This window comes from Varanus komodoensis, unplaced genomic scaffold (assembly GCF_004798865.1).
Source record: "Varanus komodoensis strain SLA01 unplaced genomic scaffold, ASM479886v1 scaffold122, whole genome shotgun sequence".
NCBI lineage: Eukaryota > Metazoa > Chordata > Lepidosauria > Squamata > Varanidae > Varanus > Varanus komodoensis.
In genome coordinates this window covers 607,235-632,915 of record NW_025335356.1, presented here as the reverse complement: position 1 = coordinate 632,915, position 25,681 = coordinate 607,235, and the positions used below count along the sequence as shown (strand labels likewise).

The 25,681-nt window shown below is 51.0% G+C and overlaps 1 protein-coding gene across 1 annotated transcript; it reads right to left on the bottom strand.

Annotated features, from left to right (window-relative positions):
- Nucleotides 1–1,202: 1,202 nt before the first annotated feature.
- Nucleotides 1,203–25,370, bottom strand: SCN1B (sodium voltage-gated channel beta subunit 1). The gene is made up of 7 exons (XM_044422240.1): nt 25,219–25,370; nt 24,801–24,871; nt 23,503–23,640; nt 7,401–7,567; nt 5,766–6,009; nt 2,662–2,803; nt 1,203–1,269 (listed from the first exon to the last, which is right to left on the bottom strand). Exons 1-7 carry the CDS (start codon nt 25,368–25,370, stop codon nt 1,203–1,205), a joined length of 981 nt encoding a protein of 326 aa, XP_044278175.1.
- Between the last annotated feature and the right edge of the window lie 311 nt (nt 25,371–25,681).

The following is a 25,681-nucleotide window of genomic DNA, read 5'->3' as shown; positions in this document are numbered from 1 at the left end:
AATGCTTAGGTAATCCCACCAGAGAGGCCTTTTATGTTCTCCTAGCATCTTTCTGCTCAACAAGCCAAATCTCACTATGTATCCTATACCATCTAAGATTAGCTCTATTGCATCTGTGCAGTGTAACTTAAGCAAGCGCTTCAGATCCAGTCATAGCTTCTGCCCTCGGCACCGGAGGCCTCTCCCTAGCACAAATCCTTGTCGACAGTCAACGTTACGTTCATATTTTGCAACCGTTTCTCTATTGCCTGCTCACTCACAGCTTTCTGAGTAAGCGAGGAGTGACAGGAGACTGGGAGAAGCAGCGGGAGATCTGGGCTGCAGCTGGACCAAAGGAAAAAGCAGAAGACACTTTCTACTGCTGCTCTCCATCCCTGGAACTCCCTCCCTAGAGAAATTCACCTGGTGCCAGCTATATTTTCTTTATGGGGCCAGGCAAAGACATACCATTAAAAAAAATAATACTTCACCCTCGTGAATGCTGGTGGTCTTTTTATATTTTATATATTATGGAAGTTTTAGTCTTTTAACTGTTTTAACAGGTTTTAATATATTGTTACTTGTAAGCCACCTAGGAAGCCCTTTGGCAGTTATAGGCAGCATATAAATATGTGAATGAATGAAGCACAGGACAGAGAGTGGCATTAGACACACAGGGAGGTTGTGCTGAGGTTCCACTGGTTGCTCCTGGTGTTGCTGGGGCAAGGATACAGAGCATAATCCGAACTCAGGAGATTACAGGTATCCTATGCAAAAAGGAAGCCGTGGGAATTGATGTGTAACTTTAAACGATCATAACCACTCATGTCCCTAAACACACAAAGTTTAGAAATATGCAACTGCATTTGCTAACATCAATTGCATTTCAGTTCTATAGCATCCGGGAGCAAAAGCTCCCCGGCCAGGTTCCCAACAATTACAACCCCAAAATACAGACTTGCATGCCAGAATACAGTCTGCAAGTCTGCTCTCTTCTGTCCCTTCTTTCGGCTCTACCATGTGTCCCCCTTTTTGATTACCTGGCTTCCCATGCACATGCTTAACAGGAACCTGCTGGGGTTGCAGGCTTCCCTTTGGCTTATGCGACACTCTGCAATGCATGGTGCACATGGATTGGGAGGGTCATCGTGACGACAACAATATCAGCAACAGCCATACCTGTCCACCAGGAATCCCTGTGCCCGCTGACGGCCCTGCACAGGCTATTCAGCCACCTGCACCCCTGTACAGTTTTCCTTGCTTTCTGACGTGATGGCCAAGTACTCAGAGCTGTATGGACACAGACAAAAGAAGGCATGTGTTGGCTCTGCCCAGCTTTCCCACCTCCTCGCCCTGCAACCAGGCCAAGATCAGGAGAAGGCACTCCAGGCAGTCGCTAAGGTCTCACTGCTCCGGCAGGGCTGACCACTGGATTCCTCTTCAAAATAATGTTTCCAAGGAGCACTGACTGAGTGTCTGGGCCTGGGAGCTCTGATCATTTTAATTCCCCACAATGCCCCAGTGTAAGAATGCATCAGTGGCACCGTGGGAAATGAAAACTGCAAGCATCAGGGCACTCACCAAGGCTGCTAGGTGAGCTTGCCAGGCAGCTGAGGTCCAAACGGGAGACTAAGATAGCAACATAGAAACAGAGCGAGTCAGAAGGGGCCTCCCAGACCATCTAGTCTGACCTCCGGCACCAGCCGGCTCCACTCACGACGTGCTCACCATGTGCACGTCCAGCCTACCCTTGAACACCCTCACCGATGGGGCCTCAACGACCTCTCGTGGAAGCCCATTCCACACCCTCAGGGTCCTGGCTGTCAGGAAGCACTTCCTGATCCAGATAGGACCCTTTACTGAGGGTGCCCCTCTAAACCTAGAGCGGGCCTTGCCTGTACACTTGCTTTTCCACCTAGTGGCTCAGGAACCATTTTGCATCTGCCAAGATCCTTCCACCTGTACTTCAAGAGTCCCCAAACGACTTGACAGCACGTAAGAACAGCAGACAAAGGTGTTTAACCCATGTGCCTCAAATGCAAATTGCAGACGGAGCTCATCTGCACATGCTCAGTGAACCATTTTTGTCTTGCAAATTCGTACATGATTCTTTTCGCATAGTGCATAAGAAGAGTCCAAGGGTTTATCTAGCCCAGCATCCTGTTCACAACTGTCTACAGGAAACCCACAGGAATTACTTGAGTGCCAGAGAATTCTCCGCCCAAATTTTCCAGCCAATGTCCTAAGCAGCTGTACTACTTTGGATACTGGAGGTACCACAGAACCACCCAGACTGATGGTCAGTTGCAGCCTTCTCCTCCATGAATGTCTAAATCCCTCTCAAAGCCATCAAAATCGGTGGTCAGCATAGCATCTTGTGGAAGTGAATCCACAGTTTAACTGTCTGCTACATGTCCTGTCTTGAATTTCCCATCCATGTTCTTCACAGGATGATCCCAGTGGGTTCCAGTACTATGAAAAATGTCTCCCTCCTTATCCATCTTCTCCAAACCGTGCATAATTTTGAAATGCATCTCTTATGTCCCTTATTATTCATCCCTTTTCTAAGCTTTTCATGAAGCCACCACCGACCCCCTTCTTTGTGGTTCCTTTTCCTGGCTTTGGCCCTCAAGTGCGTACCCCTCCAGTGACCCCGCTCGAGACCCAGCCCGTGCATCTTACGCATTCTCTTGAGCGGCTGCCTCTGTTGCCGCAGCGATCTTTTTGTAGCAGTAGATCATCTCTGCCACCAGCCAGATGGTCAGGACAACAATGAGAACGTACATCATGATCTCAGAGACGATGGACGCCATGTCCCGGTTGGCTGCGAAAAGGAAGGCGTGGATGAAGACATGAGAAACACACACGTCCCTGCATTGCTAGGTGCATTTGCTTGAGCCCGTTTTTGGCTAGGAACGCACCAGATTTACCTAGCAAAAAACTACTGCTACCTAGCATCCGACTATGGCCTGGCTGCTGTCCAAGATGAAAGTGTGGGGAAAGGAAGGCCACGAATGATCCATAACGGTGTTTTGTTATCCATGCATCTGAAAAAGTCCTTGAGCCCCTGGGCTCTGGAAGGAGCTTCTAAGAGGTGCACATGCCCATTTAAAGCAGCAGGACCTGGAAGGAATGACCAGGTTGTTGATAGTGCTTTCAGGATTAGTAATGTCAGATTGCTTCCGTACCCAAAGCCTCCTCAACTACTCCTGTTGTAAACGCTTTGGCACTTATTATGCAAAAGTTATTTCAAATTTATTTCTTCTTACTACTTTTATACTGCTTAATATCCCAAGCAGTTCACAGGATACACATCATGCAGCTTGCCACTAATATAAAAACTATGTAGAAGCAATATTAAGTGAATGAATGAGCATTCCACCAAAGGCAACAATAAAATAGAAGCAGTGTCCAAAAAGATACAAATGTGCATTGCCATTGCTCTCTCTGCTCCAAAGAAATTTTATCCTGAAAAGTTTGGGAAAGAAACCACAAGAATCAACTTTAACAGCATCCCACATTCCTCCTCCACCCACTGACATAACAATAAGCAGTGCAAAACTTTTCAAGAAGTTTCCATTTCTGCATTGCTCTGGAACTGTCCCGCTCTGGAACATGCTATAGTTGTCAGTGCCTTCTGCAAGCACCTCTATTTCAGGAAGCATTCCTGAACTAACCAGCCATGTTTTATATTGATTGTACTTTAACAGACTGTTCTGCTCCTTTTATCTGTTTTACTTTGATTTGACTCACTGCCCCAGAATATGGAGCATTACATAAATGCTATAAATCCATCCGTCAGAAAAATTGCTTGAAGTGGCTGGTTGCAAACTTTGGCACGGCGGTGGAGTTCATGAATTGACAGGCAACAGCAGACTTCTTGTTCCTTAGAGATGAACTGTACGTTACAGAGACTGGCCGCCAGTCTGTCCAACCTGGTCCTGTCCACGCTAGCAGTGGGCAACATGCAGCCTGACGGCCACAAGCAGAGTCCGGCCACACGTGCCCCAAGCCACCCTGCAACCCCTGCCCACTTTGGCTCTGGCCCCCACCTTCTTCTGCCCTTACCAAAGCCTATTTGGCTCTGGAGGCTTCCTCTGCTGGGATGGGGAAGGATTCCCCACCTGTGACCTATTTATAAGCAGGAGCATCTCTCCAGGGTTTGAGACCCTCCCAGCTTGAGACCCAGGGATCTTTGTCCATCAGTGGCGTGGAACCTCTTCCAGCCAGAGGGCCAAATTCTATTTCCGAGATGATGAACAGGGATGAAAGCAAAATGCGCGGTACCAAAAATGCCCACAGGCTTTAGCTTAAAGCTCTTAATATCCACAACAAAGCCTTCTGTGTGGCATTGCAACATGAGAATGGGGGGAAAACTGCCAAAGAGCCAGGAAAGCACCAATCAGTGTTTGGGGGAACCCCAGAAAAACTCCAGGAGAACAAAGTAGCTCCCGCAAGCCCGAAGTTGGGCACATGAAAGCATGCATTCTGTCAGGGAGCTGCGGCCTCTCCCATTCCAAAGAACAGCCTTGTTGTTGTTAGTCGCAAAGTCATTTCCGACCCATCGCAACCCCATGGACAACATCCCTCCGGGCCTTCCTGTCCTCCACCATCCCCCGGAGTCCACCTAAGCTCACACCGACTGCTTCAGTGGCTCCATCCAGCCACCTCATCCGCCGCCGTCGTCTTTTGCCATCTATTGCTCCCAGCGTTAGACTCTTCTCCAGCAACGCCATAGATTCTAGGAGGCAAACTGCTAGTCTTGGCATGTGCCTTGTCTCTCCCTCCCAAAGGAGTGCTTGGCTGGGCGTTCTTCGAAGCACCTGCTCCTCCTTTGCCTTTTGGTTTGCTTGTTTGGAAATGTTCTTAAAACAAACAGTTGCAAATAGTTGCAAGCCAGGTGTGGAGAGGAGGCGTCTCAGAGACATCCCTCGTATTTGGCAGTGTCCACGGCTTTGCTTCTTTGGCTTGCTGACTGATTGGAGCTCTGCCCTGGAGAGGAAATTGTGCACTCGGATGGCACGTGACAAAGTTGCCTCCCACCAAGCTCCTCCGCTCTGCAAAAGCTCTTACTGTCTTCACTGTAAGAGGTGCTGAGCAACAAGAACAAGCTTCTTTGAGCTAAGCCTGCAAACTGATGCCCTCTTCCATGGGACCAAACCCCATTGAAATGAATGGGACTTATTTTTGAGCAGACATGTATAGAATTTAGCTGCCTATTTTGTGCCTTTTTGAGGAACTGGAAAGACGTGCAATACAAGCAATGCCTTTTTAAGAAAGAAAAGCTTCATTTTTAGAAAGAAGGCCAGTTTTCATACGTTATTGTTCATTTTCTGTTACACTGACATACCAGAACCAAAATACTCCCAGACATAAATGTGTGCCTTGAATTGTCATCTCCATCAGGCGCAAGTGAGCACCAGTGATTAATCAACTAAACATTTAGTTGATTAATCAATTGCTTGAACAACTTTATTTGTTCATTTATTTAAAGCTTTCTTATCCTGTCTGACTACCACAGTCTTGGGAGGCTCACCAAACTTCTAACACTTGCATCGCTCCACAAATGATGCAAACCTGTGGGGTTCTCAGAGGCATGTGGTTGTGGTTGGCCCCCGCAGGAAACAGAGTGCTTGGAGATGGCCCTTTGGCATGATCCAGCAGGAATCTTCTTCAATTTTAAGGTCGCCGTGGCTCTAAAGTCAGCCCACATTCCCCCTAGCACCGCCCTCCAAGGTCTTTCAGGTCTTTCCTCCCCATCCGCTTTGCTCCAACCTTGCCCTTACCTTTGTCAACCACATCAAGGTGGATGGTCTTGTTGACCATGATGTTGTGATAGAACTCATTGTCAAAATGGAGCGTGCGGTTGACGCTACAGATGTAGTCGCCCGCATGTTCATAGCTCACGTTAGTAATGAAGATGGAAAGGTCCTGCAGGTCCTCAATATTCTTGGTGCCATTCCATACCACCAGGTCTTCAAAGCGAGCGTCCATCACAGTGAGCTTCTCCTCGAAATCATAGCGGAGGATCTGGAGGAAAGGTAAGAGGCCCATGAGAAGCTTTAAGGTTTTTTTAAGAACTTTTGTCAAATTTAATCATCTGAGATGGTCCCTGTTTGCACAACTTAGCAACCCACCCAGCAACACTTGACAGGAAACCATGGTGGGTTATTGTGTCATCCAAACTACATCAGAGGCACAGGAAACCTTCTGGAGTTTTCTTGCAGAGCAGGGAAAAGAGCAACTAAAATGGTCAAAGGGTTGGAGCAACTACCCTATGAGGAAAGGGTTCTAATACCTTGGGTTGTTTCGCTTAGAAAAAAAGGTGATAAGGAGAAACATAACATTGGTCATAGAAGTTCTTTCTTGTAGTACATTGGTGGAGAATTCAGGACAGGTAAACAGAATTCTTTTTCACACGCAACCCATAGTTAAGCGATGATTAATTCACTTCCACAAGATCTAGTGATGGCCACCCATTTGGATGGCTTTAAAAGAGGATGGGGCAAATTCATGGAGGAGGAGACTCTCCGCGGCTACTGGTCCTAAGAGCTCGATGCTGCCTCCAGGATCAGAGGCAGGATGCTCCCCAGTTGCTGGGGAACATGGGCAGGAGGGTGCTGGAGTTACCCACAGGCAGTTAGGTGGCCACTGTGTGAAGCAAGCGCTGGCCTGGAGAGGCCCCGACTCTGACCCAGCACAGCTCCTCTTACCTCCTTACCACCTTCCAAGGGGCTGTCGAGATGCTTAGCAGCCCACTGCAACAAGGGCAGAGTGGGTGGCCCCCAACCCTTCGCTGACCAAGGTAAGTCCTGCATGGCAAAGGCAAACCCACTGCCCAGGGTAAACCCGCCAGAATGCCATTGCTCACACATGGTACTGCTGGAAGATAAGGAGGGGGTCCTAAATCCCGTTCATTCCGGCAGCAACTGTTGCTTTTTAATGTTTTCCAATGCACACTCTTTATTCAGATTTCTAACTTTCCTGACATTTTAATTAAATTGGGTGCTCAGCCAAAATGCATGCGCCTGAAACACCTCCAATTAGGCACTGAGGGCCGTCATTACATATACAGTGTCCGTTAGCAGCAGTGTCCTCTTCTTGGAGGGACATGGAGGGAAGAGTGGCCTGGAGGAATGGTCACTCCTCCACAGGGCTGGCCCCAGGTTTGTGCGTCAACGGCCCCATATCCACGCTCACTGTGGGCAAGAGGCGGCTTCAGTCCCTTTTTCTGGTCCCCCCACCAACTTGATCCATCAGATTCTGCTTCTGGCCAACAGAGAGAAATCTGGTGCTCTTCCCAGATGATTTTCCATCACGTCCTCCCACCCACTGTGGTCTTGGGTTCCCAAGGGAGGGCGCGCCACTGTTCTTTCCTCCTCCTCACAACCACGGTGTCCATCCTTCCCCATACCGCACACCTTGACAAAATCCTTGGTGTTCTTCTCCTTGAAGAACCACTCAGTGAAGGCTGTGGCCTCGGTCTCGCTGCGCTTTTTACATGAGATGCACCGGATCTTGAAGTGGTCGCCGGCCACAGCCTCAGTTTCCGAGTCCACCTCCACACAGCCGCCCTGGCACAACGTTACTGGGAGACAAAAGCAGGGGGAGTAAATACACCAAAGAGGTGACCAAAGCTGCTTTTCTGGGTGTAACCTCAGCCTGCCACCTTTGCACTCTCCTTCCAAGCCATGCTGGCCACCTGAGTAGGCCCTACAGCCACCATCAGGCACCCCTTCTCATTTTCCACCTGGTCCCATTCTTCGCCACCACCCAAAGGGAAGAGGAAGGAAGATGAGCAGGCAGCCGCTACTCCTTCAGCCTCTTCGGGGTGTCAGAGGCAAGAGGGAGCTCAGGCAAGGCCTGTGGGTCTGCGGTAGAACCACCTGGTAGGGTATGAGTCTCAGGAGGGCCGGGCAAGGCCAGGCCCTAACTGGCCAGCTGGGCGGAAATTCAATGTTTCCTAGCTGAGGGTGCATAATGGGGAAAGCGTCTCCTGCCCAGTTTATTCCTTCCACTCATGCTGAAGCTCTGGAGCAGGGCTGAGGAGCCTCTTCAGCCCAAGGGCCGAATTCCGTTTCAGAGAAGCTCTCAGAGGCACATTCCTGTGGTGGGCAGGGCCAAAGGCAAAGGGGGTGTGGAAATATAGGAATATAGGGAAAATGCCAGCATATCGTAGGATGGCTGGACTTCACGGAATGACAGAGTTGGGAGGGGTCATTTAGGCCCCTGCTTGGTGGAGGAACCTCGTCTGAAGTACTCCAAGAGGATCTGTCTCTTCCATGACGTCTTCTTGGATATTTCCAGCAATGAAAAGCTCACCACATCTTTATGCAGTAGGTTCTACAGCCTGACTGCTCTGACCTGCTCTGACCAAGTTATTCCTGATGTTCAACCAAAATCTGCTTTCCTCCAAATTGCACCAAATATTTCACGTCCGACAGTCTGGGCTGATAGAGAATAGGCTGTGTGTCCTCTTGCATGTGGCAACCCTTTAGATCCGTGAAAGGTCCTATCATCCCCGCTCAGCCTGGTCCCTTCTACCAATGTTTCTTCATGGGACTTAGTTTCTAGTCCCCTGATTATCTTTGTCACCCTTCTCTGAACTTGATCCAATTTATCCAAAACCATTTAAAATTGCAGTGTCCGGGCAATGCTTGACCAGTGCACAGGAGAGAAGCTATTACTTCCTATGAATCGGACAACATACTGGTTTTGATGGCACCTAAAGCCGCACTGTCTTTTTTGTAGCCATTTTCACACTCCTGTCACATTTCCAAAGCTACAAACATCACAAGAACTCCAAGATCATTTTCACAAATCCTCTTCTCGAGTCTGGTATCCCCACCAAGTTAAACAGCTGCATTTTGATTTGCCCTTGCTAACACAGAGCATGAGCCAAGCAGTTCCACCTTCTCTTGGTCATCTGCCAGCACTGAGCCAGCTTCTCTGGGCAGCTAATCTACCGTTACGTTTCTCCTCCTTTTACTGTGAACGTATCTGAAGAAGCCCTTTCTTTTTGTTCTAAGCATATCTCACCAGCCTCATTTCATTTAGGGCACAAAATGCCCATAGGGCCTCCCGTATCATCTAGGGCAGTGGTTCCCCCCATTTTTCCATTTGAATACCCCCTGGCAGCCCCTTTCCATAGACTGAACCCTTCACAGAAGCAAAATATTTGTAATTAACATAGTTGCTGCTATTTCAAATGTATTTGTTATAACTCTAAGCCAATAGCCCAATAACGGGATTAACAGGCAATGGAATAATAAGGTGAACAGAGTGCATATATATTTACATTCGAAATTCAAAAGGATTTTCTGCCATTATTCATTCTTCATGTCAGCTGGTTCATACCCCTGGGGGGACACGTACCCCAGGTTGGGAATCACGGAACTACATGGCCCTGAGACGGTTCAAAGTCCAAGCAGTGTGGCGCCCCATGCTCAGCACTCGGGACTGCAAAACCTGGCCCGTCACAGCCTTCGTGGCAGGAAGGGTGAAGCTGCCCACCCTCTCCCGAGGTCACAGCTGGGCCTCAGTGGGGGGAACAAGGGGCAGGCCACAGGGTGGGGAGGGAAGGAGCCCGGAGCTGGGCAGCTGGGCTGGTTCCAGTTGCTGCCCCAGCCTCTTCCCTCCCTCTCCCCGGTGCTAAATTGCCGCTGCCGCATCCTGTCTGCCACGGGGGCAACAGGACTGCCCCTCCGCAATGATGAGCTCTCTGCCTGGTCCCGTCATACTGACCTGCCCTCCTTCCGCCTCCTCTGTGCACTTCCTTGATTTTCAGATCATCGCTGAGCGTTTTGTGCAGCCACACCGGCTTCCGCTGCTGCCCAGCATCTCATTTCCTTGCCGGGATTGTTTCTGATTAAGCTTGTGGTCTCTTCCTAGCATAAAGAGCAGCGAGCACTGCAATCCTAGCTACTCAAAAGTAAACGGAAGTGAGTAGAGGGCTTTTAGCTCAGAGGGCCCAAGTGTGGGCTAATGCAGCAGCATACAAATTGGAATAATAAATAATAAATAACTAGCTCGGGGCTTTTAGTGCAAAAAAAGTGACACCAGGACCAGGCTGGCCAGGCGGGAATTGCTTTTTCTGCCTCCTGCACAGTCTTTGGACAAAGAAAGGCAGTCTTCAAATGTGTTCAACATGAGCAAAGGGATATGACCCATGGCACAAAGCCTAATTAATTAAAAGGAGATCATTAGAAGCACGGCAAGATGTGAGAGTGCCCACTAGTTTATGACAAACTCGACAATGTCCTGGATTTTAGGATGAGAACTAAAATGGATCCTCCATTTTCAGAGGCAGTGTACCTCTGTGTACAAGATGCTGGAGACAAGTGACAGAGGAGAGCACTTGCCTTCTTGCTCTGTTTGAAAGCTTCCCGGAAGTATTTAAACAAAGGGCACATCACCCTGGAACCGCAGGGCAGCACCCGCTGGCTTCTGCCACTGGTTAGGAGTTCAAGGGCCACTGGACAGCTGCAACCGCTGCCTCCCAGGAAGACCATCACAGCCCGGCAAATGCAAACCTGGCTCCGTCCATTGGCTGGAGAAAGGGCAGGGTGTGTTCCCTCTCTGCAGAAAAGCCAGCATTCCCAACCGGTTGCAGCCCTGGGACTACCGAACCAGACCATGTTCTGGTCACAACCATCAGCTGGAACAGAAGTGCTGAATTTTGGGCACCTGGTCCAAATGGAGCATGCCTCAGCTTCCCCAGATGCCCATGCCTCCTTTTTTCAGACTGCTGATTCTTGAGTGGGCTTCTTTCCCAAGGCTGAATGCATCTCCCAAGGCTTAGTCACAGCCAGCAAGAGTGCTACAGTAAAAGATGTCGGTGCTTTGCTTCATTTGTTGTATTTCCACACGCACCCTTGATATTTACTGCATCCCCTTTGGTGGCCTTCAGCTGCCCCTTCCATGAGAAGGAGTTCCTCCTGGCCCCCATGCGCTTCTCCAAAGCTGAACTCAGCCTTCCTGCTTAGATAGTCTCCGTGCCTCTTGACAGGAGGATTATGGGCTTCTGGGTCAGGTTTAGCTATGAATCTGGGTTTTAAAAATATTTTTACTGCCCGTTTCTTGCCAGCTGCCTTGAGAATCATTGGACAGAAAGCCAGAGTGTGACCCTTCAAAGCAAACTAACTCTGCCCCAAATGGCACTCTTATGATGCAGTCCTGTGCACGCACATCCCACTGAGTTATAAAGGGCCAAGTAACTGTGCACAGGTTGGCAGCTGTCCCTGGGGCTCCTTCAAGAGCCAACTTCCTGGTTGTCTGAAAGAAGGGTGCAAGAAACATCCCATGGGGGACCCCATTCTAACAACATCCAACTGGTGGGAATGCCCTTTGATTTGCAGCAGAAGCTGATCACCAAGACCCTCCCAAAAGAAGGGCAATCAGCAATGTTGGAAACTGCAGCCCAAAATATCTGGTGGGCACCAGGCCAGAGAAGGCTGGTCTACCCTGATAGGCAGATGCTCAGGGTGTCCATCGTCACTGGCTACCTGAGCCTTCCCACTGGAGAAGAGGGGCACCCCCGGCCCTGTGCTGGCTCACAACGCTGGGGGAAGCCCCAGGTATCCTCTCTCCTCGCCTCGCAAGGTGCCGGCCAACGGCAAGAAGTGCTGCTCCGCATGAGGTCCGACTAATGCAGCCACAGCGGGTGCTGCCAGTTCCCACAAGCTCCTCATGGCTGCCATGGACTGTCCTTGGAGCTCAGCCTACGGCTGGCTAGAAGAGAGGCCCACAGGGCACAGCCGCCTTCCCAGAATGCCTCAGAAGGGGTGGAAGAGTGCCCAGTGGGGCAGCATAAGCTGGAAAGGGAGCAAGGCGAGGAGGAGGGGCTGGTGCCCTCTGCAGATGCTTTCGTGCAAATAATGATCCTTGAAAAACAAGCAAACTAGCAATGCCACGGAAGGCTCTGAGCTGGAACTTGTCTTTGTTTTTCTTTAATGGCACTCTGGATGAAGGCAGAAAAAAACCCACTTCCTTGGCAGGTGGAGAGTGAGTTTGCAACCCCTGGGGATGGGGGGAGATACCGGTGTTGGGGGGTGGGGGTGTAGAGGCTCAGGCAACTGCCAAGGAAAACCCAGTTCTGACTTTGACACTGTAAGACTGCAACTTCACTGCTGCAGTTCTAGTGAACGAGGCATTTGGTCAGCAGAAGAGAAAATGAATTCCATGCAGGTGGATGCATGGAAGGCCATAGAGGGGGGTGGATTAGCAGAAGCGGGGTGCCATCCCTGCACCCAGCACCTGCCAACCTGCTGTTTATTTGTTGGAAGCAGAGGAGGTGAAAGCCTCGCTCATCACTTCCCTGCACGCATCCTGGGATCAGTGTGCCAGGTTCAGATGGCACGTCAACCCATCATGGGTCCAACAAACCCTGGAAGACACCACAGATTGCCCAAAACATGCCACCTTGCAGAAAGTGCTCCAGATTCACAGCATGGCAACCTACAAGGGCTAGTAACCCACAATGGGCTGCCATGTCATACAAACCCAGCCACAGAAAGTGTGCTGACAACATGCTATCCCACACTCAAGGGCTGAGGATGGATTGCGTGTGGGTTGTCACTGAACCATGGGTTGTTGAGGATACACGGATTATCATATTGCCTGAACTCAACCATGCTAACAAACCATGGCTTGATAACCACAAACACACCATGAGTTGTGAACTATGAGTTATTTGTGGTTAAAAACTGGTTTCTTAGTGCAGCTAGGTTCAAAGAAGGCGATAACACATGTTTCAACAACAACCCACAGCTGAGCAACAACGAACACTCAACATTTACTCAACCCTTCAGTATGGGTTATTGCGTTGTCCGAAATCTGTCATGATGCTTGGATATTATGGTGGCTCCAATTGGCCAAGACCTGGCCAATCAGTCTTAAGAAGAGGTGCTGGGGAAATTCTGGTCTTCCCTGTAGGATGCTGCAAGACTCCATCTGCCCCCATGCTATTTAATTCCTACATGAAACTGCTGGGAGACAAGATCTAGAGTAGCCTTCCCCAACCTGGTGGCCTTCAGAGGCATTTGGACCACAACCCCCAGAATTCCCATCCAGCAGGGCGACTGAGTGGGAATTCTGGGTGTTCCAGTCCAAAATTATCTGGTAGGCACAAGGTTGGGGGAAGCTGATCTAGCGGTCTGACCTGCACTGTTTAACATCTGCTATTTCCAGAGAGGCTGTGGACGTCCTGACTAGGACATCCTGGCTTGGAGATGGCTTGGGTGTTGAGGAGGACAAATGAGCTGGTTTAATCCAAGCAAGACAGATGTACTTTGGATGGGGAAATATGCAGTTCTAGATAGAGGGACTCAACTGCCATTGTGCTCCCACTGAAGGATGAGTCTGTCACTTGGAAGTCTTTCAGGACTCGTCCCTGGCTCTGGAATGACAGGGACTGGCAATAACCCGGAGTGCATTTATCACCTTTGGCCAATAGAAGATGCTACCATCTCCAGAGAAAACAGGTCTGGCCTCTGTTGTCCATGCCCCAAATACATCCAGTGCCCTCGTGGCCAGAAATATATGGATACAAAAATAAAAACAGAATGTATCCCTCTTGGTGAAGATAAATATATTATTGCATTATGTACATCATTCCTTCCCCCAAGGAAATGGGCACAGAAGTCACAACTTGTCCCTCATCATTTGATCCTCACAACAGCCCTGCCAAGTAAGTTAGACTGAAAGGGAGGGTGCCTTGTTCCAAGTCACTCAGTGAAATGCATGGTTGAGGAGGGACTTGCACCCAAGACTCCCCTGTCCTAGCAGAAAACTCCCCACCCTGGCACAACACTGGCACTCGGAGCCACTTTATTCAAACCCTTTCTCACTCACAGCACTGTTCCATTTGCATGACTATTTAAATCCCTCATTTCCGGGCATTTTATCGCCGTTGTCCTTCCATTTCGACAGCTTTAGCTGCCTCCTTTTTTTAAACTCTCTGTTGAGCCCCACTGCCCCAGGTTTGCCTGCCAAATTCTCCCGGCCTGCCTACAGTCCTGCCTCTGATGCGAAGGCTGGGATGGAAGTCACAGAGCCGGGAGCCGACGGAGATCAATCCACGGGGCCTACATCAGTGAGCGCAACGGAGCGCGTGTGGGTAGAGCATCTGAGTGGGTGCGAGCTGAATGCGTAAATGACAGGGAGCTGTCAGCGAAGGCAGGGATACATGCGTGTGAGGCTGCAAAATGTGTCACCGCACAAGTGGGAGACGGATCGCATCTCTGCCTATCCTCCAGCAGGTCGCACTCTTTCTTTCCCTTGTACCTTCTCCATTTTTCATGCATCATCAACAGGATGGAAGGACAAGGGCACTGCGGAGCTCAGCACCCACAGATGCATATCCTGCAACACCTGAAGCATCGTCAGGACTCTTTCAGAAGCTTCAGCACCAACCAGGTCTGCACAAGGATTATTCTTCTGCAGTAAGACGATTGTACTATCCTGTTACTGCAAGCCCAAGACCTTTAGGACAGGCGTGTAAACAGCTGCTTGCCTGAGATGCGTCAGAACTTTCTCCGAGCAACCAGACAGGAAAGTTTGTCCAAACTTGGATTTTTGTGGGGGTTTCAGTCACTGCTGGCTTCTGAGGGGCGGTTAGGGAAAGGTTCAGGCAAGATGCTGGCAAATGCCCCCTCCTCTTGTTTAGGACCGTCCCCGTTGCCCTCTGTACACGATCTGCACCACCGTGGAGAGGGAGAGAACAAGCCAGGCAGAGGTTGCTGCTCAGAGGTTGCTCCTCCATTTGGCTGCCCATGTGCCCAGAAAAAGCACTGGCAGAAAACCACTGCAGGTCCCAAATGATACAGGATATTTCCTGCTAACAAGTCAGAGCACTGTTTGCTACAGCTCATGGTATCTTTAGCAGGGGTGAGCAACTTGTTGTCCACCAAATGTTTCAGCCGGCAGCTTTCATCAGCCCTCAGCAGCAAAGAAATGGTGCAGGATGATAGGAGTTGTAGGCCAAAACCTCTTGAGAGCCCACATGCTGCTACTCCAGCCTTCCTTAAAATCCATCTTTCTGCATGCCCCTCAGGGGTGCTCTGCCCCTGAGCTGCACCCAGTCCCTTGAGTTGGTGGTGAGGCGTGAGCTTCAGCAGGTATTCAGCAATGCCCATTCCTCACACAGGGGGACAAGTAACATTTGTAGATGTTTTGCTGGACTGGCTCAGAAATCCACACCTCGATGAACTGCAGTTATCATCTGGGATCCAGCATTTTTCCACAGAATCCTGAAAACACCCTTTGGCAAAGCAAGCAAGTTTCTAACCTCATAGATATCAAGAAAAATAAGGGGGGAAAACAAGCCAAATTGTCCTTGGAGATTATAGAGGCTCCCTCTAGAATTATTTTATTTACTAAGATGACCACGAGCCAGCCCCACAAGCGCCAATGTCTTATCCCTATTACATACCGGTCTCCCATTCCACACAAGCAATTAGCAAATTCCAAATTAGGTAAACATTCTTGTAAACTGTGCAAATAAGGCCCCGTGTAAACATTACAAAAGCAGCTGAATATACTGTATGATCCGAGAACACGTGCACTTTCCTACGAATGCAGAAAGAGTGTTTTGTTCTGCCTCTCGAAGGCAAGGCAGCGGGTCTCAAGTCCTCCATGCCAGCTGTGCCCGCACTCTCAGAGGTCCTCCCCCTCCTTGTGCCAGATGTTTGAGGACAGAGCCTGCTTACAAAGCACTGGTCCAGGTGAGTGGCCTTCTTGCTGACAGACTGCAACATCAGGTAATGATTCAGATGTTTCAATGGTCCAGCCCCAGTGGATCCCCGCAAAGAGAGCTTTTGCATCACCCACACTGTCAACTCAAAACATGACACAGTTCACGTGCTTGGCAGGGAGGTGCCAAGTGCTGATTCATCAAGGGGAGAGAAAATCAAAGGAAGAATGGGCATCTTTAATCTACCCCGAAGGTGTAAAAGAAACTCACTCGGGAAGCAGGCTCTTTATCACTTGCCCCTGTGCCAGGGATCTTCCCCATTCATTGAAAATTGCTTCCAGAGCTGAGATCCTAAGATTAAGCTCCATGATCCACAGCCTGCACTCAAACACCTTCACAGAGCTCCCACCAAAACTTCGATTTGGTTTGCACAGTTGCAGGTGGTCAATAAGCCTGTGCTGATGGGAATAACGAATTCCTTATCGAATTCCTTATCGTTGCTTAATGTGGATTTACATATCCAATGATGGGTTTTCGGCACAAGACTCCAGGTGACAAAGGCTGCCCCATGTCCAAAGAGGAGAAGATGCAATGATGAGGCGGGCAGCTAGGCCAGGTTTCAGCTGTGCTGGGAAAGTGGGGAGGTTTTTTGGTTGTTTTGGATGGATCCTGCATACCATTTGTCAAGCTTGGGGGATTTCAAGGCATGCGATGTACCTTTCCCGAGCACTGCTACTTGGCCATGACCCCTCAATCAGCTATGCAGCAGTGCTCAAGAAAGAGCCCTGAAAATTTAATGATTAGAAATGGGCTGCCCATTAGTTTTAAGTAGCAGCCAAAATGGGGCAATTCCCCCAGATGCACAGTTCCTATGATTCAGTCTAAGGCAAGGAAGGCAAACCCAGCGCCTTTTTAATGTCTTGGACTACCTATCCAGGGTTACAGGAGTTGTCCAAAATATCTGGAGCGCAACAGGTTGCCCACCCCAGAGATATGGTGAGAGCACTCCTTTTGGTTGCTTTTAAGTTAGGGCATTTTCCCCTCTGAGAAACATGCACAGGTTCTTACGGGAGGCCGCACTGCCCCTATTGCATTAGTACTGAACCAGCTGGAATTCGCTGCCCGTTGGACTACTGGATGTGCCTAGACTGAAGGCCTCTGGCAGCAGCGCGCAGCCACTTTCCTGCATACACTCATCTGGAAGCAAGTCCCGCTGGCTTGAGTTAGACTTTACTCCAAGTGATGCCACATAATGGCCTCTGGAGGGGGAGAACAGGTGAGCTGCTCGGAGAATCTCCCAGGGGCAGATGCTCATCTCCAACATGGGCACAACAACTCATTCTCCAGGAGTGGCTCCTTATGTGGCTACAGTGCCACCACTGGAACAGGTTTGGAGAGACCCCAAGGCTGAAAAGCATCACAGACTTTGAGGAGGAAAACCCCCCCTAAGGGCAGGGAGAGTGCCGAGCATGCTCAGTGGGGAGGGCCACCTCCAGGTTTTGAAGAGCACTTGGGTGGGCCCCCTCAGAGAGTCCTCCCCCCTCAGGGACTCCAGCCTCCTGCCACTGCTTTCAGCGGCTGCTCCTGCCCACGGCCACTGCCCCAGCATTGCCACAACCCACTTCCTTGGCAGGTGGAGAGCGGGTGAGCACGCCAGCGACAGCACCTCCTGGGGCTCCTTCTCAACACCAGCCCTGCCTGGGCCAGAGCGAGAGGCCAGGGGCCAGCAGGTGGCAGTTGCCAAGCTGAGCAGTGGCCCCACTGGGCTGAAGGCCCTGGGCAAGAGTCCAGCATGCCAACTCTTGATGCTGGTCTTGTCAGTAGTCATGGTGGGGGGCTGACTATGGGAAGAGGAAGGCAGAGAAAACTGGGAGATGGGGAATGGAATGGAGTATCACGCAAAAGGGCATGGCTGGCTGGCTGGCTGGCTGGTACCCTGGACTCCACACTGCGATGCTTTATTGCAGATCACTGCATGGAGTACTGCAATGGAGTACTGCAATTGAACAGTGTTCCTGTTTACTGTAGAGGTGCCGTGAATACAGTAAAAATCTTTAGTATTACTCATTACGCACAAGCCTACCAAGCATTGTGACCTGCCAGATTCTTAGCATCTCCTCCTGCATGTGTGTATGCACACACACACACACGCACACACACGAGGGGTCCTGAGCATACAGAAAAACCAGACCAGGCAGCTCCTCTCACTCTGCCTTATCCAGCTGCCAGTCCTACTGCAGTTCCAGGATGGGAATAGGTGGCACCAACTGACTCTTGCGACTGCTTAACCAACCATTCTTATTGCTCTTGAAAGTACAAGAAAAATGCATGGGGAAAGAAAGCAGAAAGGAAGACCGTGACGGCAACAAAACTTCTGCCAACAATACAGAACGTGCCCATGATCTGACTGTTAGTCAAGTTTCTCTCTTCTTGTAATGTGGAGCACTATTTCCTCCCAAGCAAGTAGACTTCACTGAGGTCATGAAACTTCACACTGTGCAGAAGTAAACTATGGAACTCACTTCCACAGGATGTTGTGATGGCCGCAAATTTGGATGGCTTTCAAATGGGATGATGCCAGATGCTGATGCCACAAATTTACAGAGGAGGCGACTGAGAACAGCTAGTTCCAGTACCAGAAGTGGAATACCCCAGTACACAAGTTGCTGGGCAACACGATCGAGAGGGTGCTATTGTGATCTGCTTGGGGGTCAAGCAGGTCACAGGCAGCTACTCTGCGATTGTGTGAACAGAATGCTGGGCTAGGTGGATCTCTGATTTGATCCAGTTTGGCTTCTTCTTATGAAGTCCTCCAGATGGGACTACAATGCCCAGGATTCCTGACCGTCAGGCAACCTGGCTCAGGCTGATTTCTCAAAAGATTCTATTGCACGTGACAGTTATAAGCAGCATAACGTAAAATGTCATGTAATAACCAAACATAAAACGAGTCAACCTATTGCCTGCACAGGCAGCTGCTACAGTTTCAAAGCAACTGCACAGATCTTTTTTTTCAGTCCTAGCAAACAAAACTATTTTACAGGCAAACAGAACAAATAAAATCTGACCCTAACATGTAAATCTTCACCTTTACAGATACTTTTGTTGCCACTGCAGCCACTGAAATATCCAGAGTGCCATCAAAACTTGCAATGATTTGGGAGCCAGTGTAGTGGTTAGAGGACTGGACCAGGACTCAGGTTTCTGTCCCTGCTCAGCCATGAAGTTCACTCAGTAACTCAGTGCTTGTCACCAGCTGTCAGTCTGATCTACTTCACAGGGTTGTTGTGAAGACAAAACGGAGAGCAGGACCAACCCTCCCTGGACACGCTGGGGATCGAACCTCCAACCTTCTGAAAGCACAGCAGGGGCTTCACCAATTACCATGTTAGTAAAAAATTGCCAATTTTTTGTACCATGTTTATTTATTTATGTGAGCCATGCTGAGGTTATAAGCAATGGGACGACACAGAAAAACTCTAAATAAATAAATAAATAAATAAATAGCTACAGGCTCTCCCTCTCAGGCTTGCATGCAGAAACTTCCAAGGTTGAACCCCTTCTGTCTCCAGAGAAAAGGAACATGTCGCACTTGCTCTGAAAGGCCTCTGCCTGAAAGCCCAGATCAGGAATGGGGAACAGCTGCCCCTCCAGATGTTGCTCCCATTCCCCACCACTGGCCGATGGAGTTGCAGTCCAACATCTGGACAGCCATACCTGCTCCCACAGCACATACAAAGTAGGCTCCATAATCCCTGAGTAACTACAGTATCCCCCATGCCCTGACATGGGGAGTTTAAAGGATTTAGATTAGGTGAGCGACATGGACTTCCAGGTAGATGTTTCAGCATCTGTTAGCTGCTGAGCATTCAAGGCCAACTGCTGCATGGGGTGCGAGTGGGGGGCATAGATGGGAAGAGATTACTCCTTTGAGAGCATCTTCATGTTAAGATCTTTTTCCTGCAGGTAGAAAACTAACAGGTCAACAAGTATATCAAAGCTTTCCCCAAAGATATGAGGGGGCACTTCCACACAAGCAATCCCATCTCTGCAATTTCTGAGCAATGCCATCTATGCACAGAAACTATACAGAAGGGCACAAGAAGTCCCTGCTGAATTTTAGTCCTTGCACTTAATGTTTCCTGGAGAGAGCTTTAAATGGCCACATATATTACTTCACTTGCGGAGCATACGATTAACATTTACCTCTCATGCCACCATCTCATTCCATGCTTTACAAATGCATCTACATTACTGACATTGTCGAGTGGAGAGGAAAAAGCATTTGCTAGCCCCAAGTTTAAAATAAAATTGTCTGAGCATTGCCATTTGGCTTCTTAAGCTCACTCAGTTCACAGCACCAGGACTACAGGATTAAAATGCTATTCGGTTGTGCTGCCCTGAGACATGACTTGGCAAAGGGGCACTGTTTGATGTAGAAAAGGAGAATAGGTTTTAAAAGCTAAGAAAATGAGAGGTCGATGAACATGGACAAGCCCAGCCAGCTGCCCCAAGTACAAAAAGTTGCTTAAAACATATCCATAAATGTATGCCGAGACCAGAATCCGTCCCCATTGGCTTTGACATAGTCAAGTGTTGGAGCCGGGCCTGGCGGAGACCAGCCTCACCTTTGTGGTCATTTTGGAGACTCCTGGGCTGCAGGGCCCTAAGCATTAGCCCCAAGCCTGCACCTGGCTGCATCAGATACTTCAGACATGAAAACTTTGCAAGCCAGGCTCTGAACATGCTTTGTTTTCTCTTTCTTGGTTTGAAAAGCAAAGCATGTCTCAGAGACGAAACATGGCTTTATCCCACCTTTGCACTGGAACGCTCTACTTGGCTGTTAATTAAAGCTAGTTAATGTAAAACTTGTTTACATATTTCATGATTTTAAAAATGTAATTAATCGGGACGCCTTTTGAACTTGCTTAGTGCTAGCGAGCAACTTCAGCATGCATTCTGCCCTCCCTGCCCCCAGCTTTTCTCAAGGTATTTTGAAATACTTGAGTGCTGGGCATCTAACTTCTAATGAAACACATTTTGGGATTTTGACAAGAGCTTGATCAATAATACATAGAGATAGACAGAGGAGCAGGGCTGTTACGTCATGCACCCGTTCAGCGTCAGAGTCTTCTTCTGATGCTACAGAATCCTGCCACAGTGTACAGAAAGTTGCTGGGAGGAGCGGGGGCAAGATCCTTCCAGTATTTTCCAGAATGTAAATATGGAAGTGAGTTTTCTTCCATCCACAAAGAGCTCGAGTCCTTTGGCTGAAGCAGTCTTCCACCTGACAACTCACCTGTGGTGAGTCAAGATTCATATCCAGACAACCATTCAGGGAACTATTTGAAAAACAAAATGAGAAGAGTCCTCCTTTCCTTCCAGGCAATCCATAAATGTGTTGATATATGCCAGAGGCAGGCTGGGAACACTGGGGAAGGGACTAGGGGTTTGCAAGGAACTCAGCTGGTGCCAAGCCAAGTCCCAATCCATGCTCAGCCATGAGGGTGGGTAACCCTTCAGTGACCTAACACCCCTCACAGGATGGCTGTGAGGATAAAAGGAAGGTGGAGGACGGATTATGCATGCCACCTGAAGTTCTGTGGAGGAAAGCTAAGGTAAAAATGAAATATTTAGATAAGTATTATATCGCTAAGGGTTTGAAATTGTCTCCCACAAATAAGGGTTGCTAGGCCTTATGATGCTAAGGGTTTGGACTGGATTTCCAATGAATGGCAAAAATGATGTTACTGCCATGGGCTGTGTGTGTGTTTTGTTTTGTTTTGTTTTGTTTTGTTTTGTTTTGTTTTGTTTTAGTGAAGTGGATTTTTTAAAGCTTTATGCTGTGTCATGTCGTCTGTTGGGGTTATCATGCTAGTATAATAACCTTATTATATTTATTTTCGATTTGTTTTAAAATACTTGGCACATGCTTCCTTGGGTTATTTTGTAAGTGCAAAAGCAGGGCAGACATTACTGGAAATGTTCTTAATATATATTGCAGTTTTCTTCACATGGCTGGGCCAGAATTGCCCATTTATTTTTCAGTATATTCCTGAATGGGGATGCTGGAAGAGATTATGTAGTCAAGAACAACTCCAGAGGGTCCAGTTAGTTCAGAAACCTCTGATGAAGGAGGAAACCAATACAAACACACACACAGGCTGGCTCAGAGTGCTTGTTACTGTATTCAGCACAGCACAGTTCAGCACCTAAGGGCAGAATTTTCCCCTGTGCATTGTATGAAGTAGGTGTGTCCCCTCATGGGGACCCTGAGAGAGCTCATCCTGCTGACAAGGGGGTGTTTCCAGGCTTCCTTCTCCTCCTCTCCCCAGCACCAAAGCTGAACAATTAAGGGCTTAATGAACTGGAAGGTCTAAGCTAGGAAAACATACCTGGGGAGGGAGGGGCTGTGTGGAGAACATGGATTAGCAGAGGAGGTATCTGGCACAGAGCAAAGAGGCAGCCCCAGAAGGATATTGCTGGGGGAAAGGAAGAACACACTGCTGACTCGGGTAGGATGGGATGCATTTGCGCCGCACGTTTTTCACCCTCTCCTTTTCCGCCACACCGCTGCTGTGCAGGATTAGCCAGAGCCAGGTTCCTTTGCATTCGTTTTATCCACAGCAAATATTTCCATGTGTTTTAGGATGTGTTGCTTTCCTGAGCAGATGATGCCTGGGCCTGACTGTCTTGAGTCAGCCTTCCTCCAAATCTGGCAGTGTCCCTCCGTGGCCCCATCATCCCCAGCCAACACTGGCTGGGGATGATGCGAGTTGGCATCCAGCACACCTGGAAGGTCCAACGTGAGGTAAAGGCTTCATGATTCACAAAATTCAAGTTCAGATTAGTTCAGTGGGACTTGCTCTCACCCTGTGTGAAAATATCTGCCTGTGTTTGAACTTTCCAGCTATCAAGCCCCCATAAATTTCCATTTCATATGCAGTTCTTGAATGCCTGCTGCATCCACCACCAAACGCCACTTCACCTGCTGACAATTCGCTCCAAACAACTCTGAAATTATTCCTGCTAGGCTGGGGGAAGGTGAGGTCCAGGATAGCCACAGCTGGATCCCTGCCCTGGCCTTCTCCAGCCTGGGGCCCTGCAGATGGGTTGCACTGCAGGATGGGAGTTGCAATCCGACAGCCGAGGTTGGAGAAGGAGTCCCTGGATTTAGAGAGAAGACCCTGGGATTGATTTTAGGAGTCCCAGCATGGCCTCTGGGACCCTAAAAAAGGGACTCGCCAACCAATATTCAGCTGAGAAAGGTGGCCTAGGATTTGTCCAGACTTACGCACCATGTGTGCACACAAGATCCTGGCCCTGGACCAGGATCTATACCCCAACTCTGGGGAAGAGAAGACCTGTGGCTGGATTTCCAGCATCCCAGGATGGGCTGCTTGGACCCCCCCTCCAAGAGAAAACGGTGAGGCAGACTGCAGGCTATTTATTATTAGCTCTGTACATCCACAAGTTGCTAAGCGCATAAGGAAGCCCCAGGAGTCTGATCACAGGATGCAGAAGAGGGTCTGCCTTCTCAGGGGACATGCCTTAACTCTACGCGTGACCTCAGCCTTACGGGACTGCACCAAGACCCCAAACCATGCAGTCTGAAAGAGTTGTCTTTGGGGCCACGGATTCGAGGGCGTGCGCAGGCCCTGCCAGAGCCAAGCCCAGCGTGGGCCCCGGATCGCGGGGTGCCGCCGCCTCCCTCGCGGGCCAGCACCACGGCCGCCTGTACACCTCCGCTGGCCGAGCGCTCTGCACCTGGAGATCCCGCTGCGCCCGGCCAGCTTTCCCCCCCCACACACATCCCCGTTGGTGGAACTCACCCAGGACAAAGCCGAGCAGGAGCGCGATGGGGCGAGGGGCGGCCATGGCGGGGGGGTTCGGATCCAGGCTGTGCGCCCCTCCTCGGCCTGGGGAGGATAAGCGCTCTACCGGGCTCCCCCGCCCTTCTGAGCAACGTCCTGCGGTCAACAGACAGACGATCCTTGCGAGGAATCTTCCCGCGAGGGTATTTATAGCCCGGGCTTAGCGGCCGCCCAAGAAAACCCAAGCGCGCCTTGGAATGTCCCCTCCGGAAGCAGCTGGTGCCTCTTCGGACACGGGATCTCGCCCGGCCCCGGAGCGGACGGCAACAGCAGGGGGCGCTCCGGCGCTCTTTGCCCCGCCGGCAGCCCCTTTCGGCCCGCCGCTGCGATGGGACCAAGCCGGGGACAGAGAGACCGCCAAGAAGCAGAAAAGGCGGCCGGCTGGAGGATCCATAAAAGTTGGGATGGGCCCAAAGAGAGGGAGAGTGGGGAAAACGGGATCCCTTCCCCTCCTCTTCACCAAGTCCGGGCGAGACGACTCTCGCTTGGGAAGGATGGTCCTGCTGGCGCCGCCACGGATGCGGCAAGCCTCGCTGGCCCGCGGGGTGCGGAGCTCACGCGTCCCGCAGGGAGGGCTCTCCGGCTGACGGGAGCCGCGTCCCTGTGGACCCAGGGTGCGCCGACGGAGAACTGGACGCTCACGGCCCTGCCCTGCAGCAACGGAGCCGTGGTAGGTCCGCTTGCCGCAGCTTCATCCGAAGTCTTCCTAGCTCCCGAGCCGCTGCTGAATCCACATCGTTCCAGGCTCGCTCCGCAGAGGGGGAATTCAGCGCACGGACACACGCCCCAAATCCACCAGCCCGGGCACTCCGCGCAGCCCCGATTGGCAACGCGCCTCCGTCGCGCGCGCGAGGAGGAGCTATCCGCCCCCACGGGCAGGTGCCTGCCCCGGACTCGGGAGGGCCGGATCCATGCCTGGGGCGCGCGCTGCGTATCGAGCCCCCGGCGCAGCGGGCTGCGGAGCGATCTTCAGCCTCTTTTCTGCGGCCGAGAGGACGGAGCCGAGCCCCGAGAGGAGGAATCGATTTTCCGAAGGGTGTGTGGCGCGCGCGCGCGCGCGCGTCTGCGGCAGAAAAGGGAGGGATCAGGGCCGGCGTTGGGACGAGATGCCCTCCGGATGACCCTCCCTCTCGCTGAAGCGGGCTCGCTTGCTCGCGCCCTCCTTCCTCCCTTCCTCCCTTCCTTCCCCGACGGGGGCTGCAAGGCGGCGGTCTGCCCCCTTTCCCCCTCCGCTAGGCCAGCCCGGCGGCGCGCACCGCTGCGGCAGAGCCCGCTCTGACCGGGGAAGGCTTTGGCTTGCTCCCGCCGCTGCTGCCGGAGAGGGCGGCTGCGAATGAATCAAAGCGTGCGCCAGGCGGAGGGGGAGGGCGCAGCGAAACTTGATGCATTGCAGCAGCGGCGGCGGCGGCGATCACCGAAGCGGCGGCGGCGGCGGCGGCTGCAGCACCGCTGAGCGGCGGCCGAGGGGAGAGCGCCACGCGGCGCGCGGGGCAGCAGCGAGGCGGCGAAGGCAGGGCGAGCGCCGGCGCCGCGCCCTCCCCTTCTCCGAAATCGGGCGATCGACGCCGGTGGGGGGGGGGGGGGCGCAAGGGCGATCAGGCACGGGGGAGGCATGCGTCACGCTCTGCAGTGGCTGCGGGAGCTGCTGAGCCGGCGGCGCGTCCCGAGTCTTGCCGTCGTGTGGATGCGTCGCTCGCCTCGGGCCTATTCTCAGCTTTAGTCACGCCCACGCGGGCCTCCGCGCCGCGCTTCCCAACCTCGGAGCCGTTGCCGCACACCTGCGTCCAAGATCGGTTGTCGTGGACGCTGAATAACGCTTGGCACATGCTCAGGGACACTCACGCCCTTGGAGCTAAGGTCTCCTTGGGCAAAGCCTGAACTTCCTCCAGCTGAAACTGAACCCCCGCGGAGGTTTAAACTTTTGGTCTCCTCCTCCCCACCCTAGTTGAGTGATGTCATGTTTGTGGCTGCTGCTCCTTCCCCATGAAGGACAGCCTCGGTGTTCAAGGCCGGGGTGCATCGTGGCTGCCCCACGAAGCCCAGGCCCCACATGGTGGTTTTTCAGTGCTTCGTCTGCCATTTAGTAAGCGAAGGAGTAACCCTGAAGAAGGGCCCACTGCAAACAGCACAGGGACGA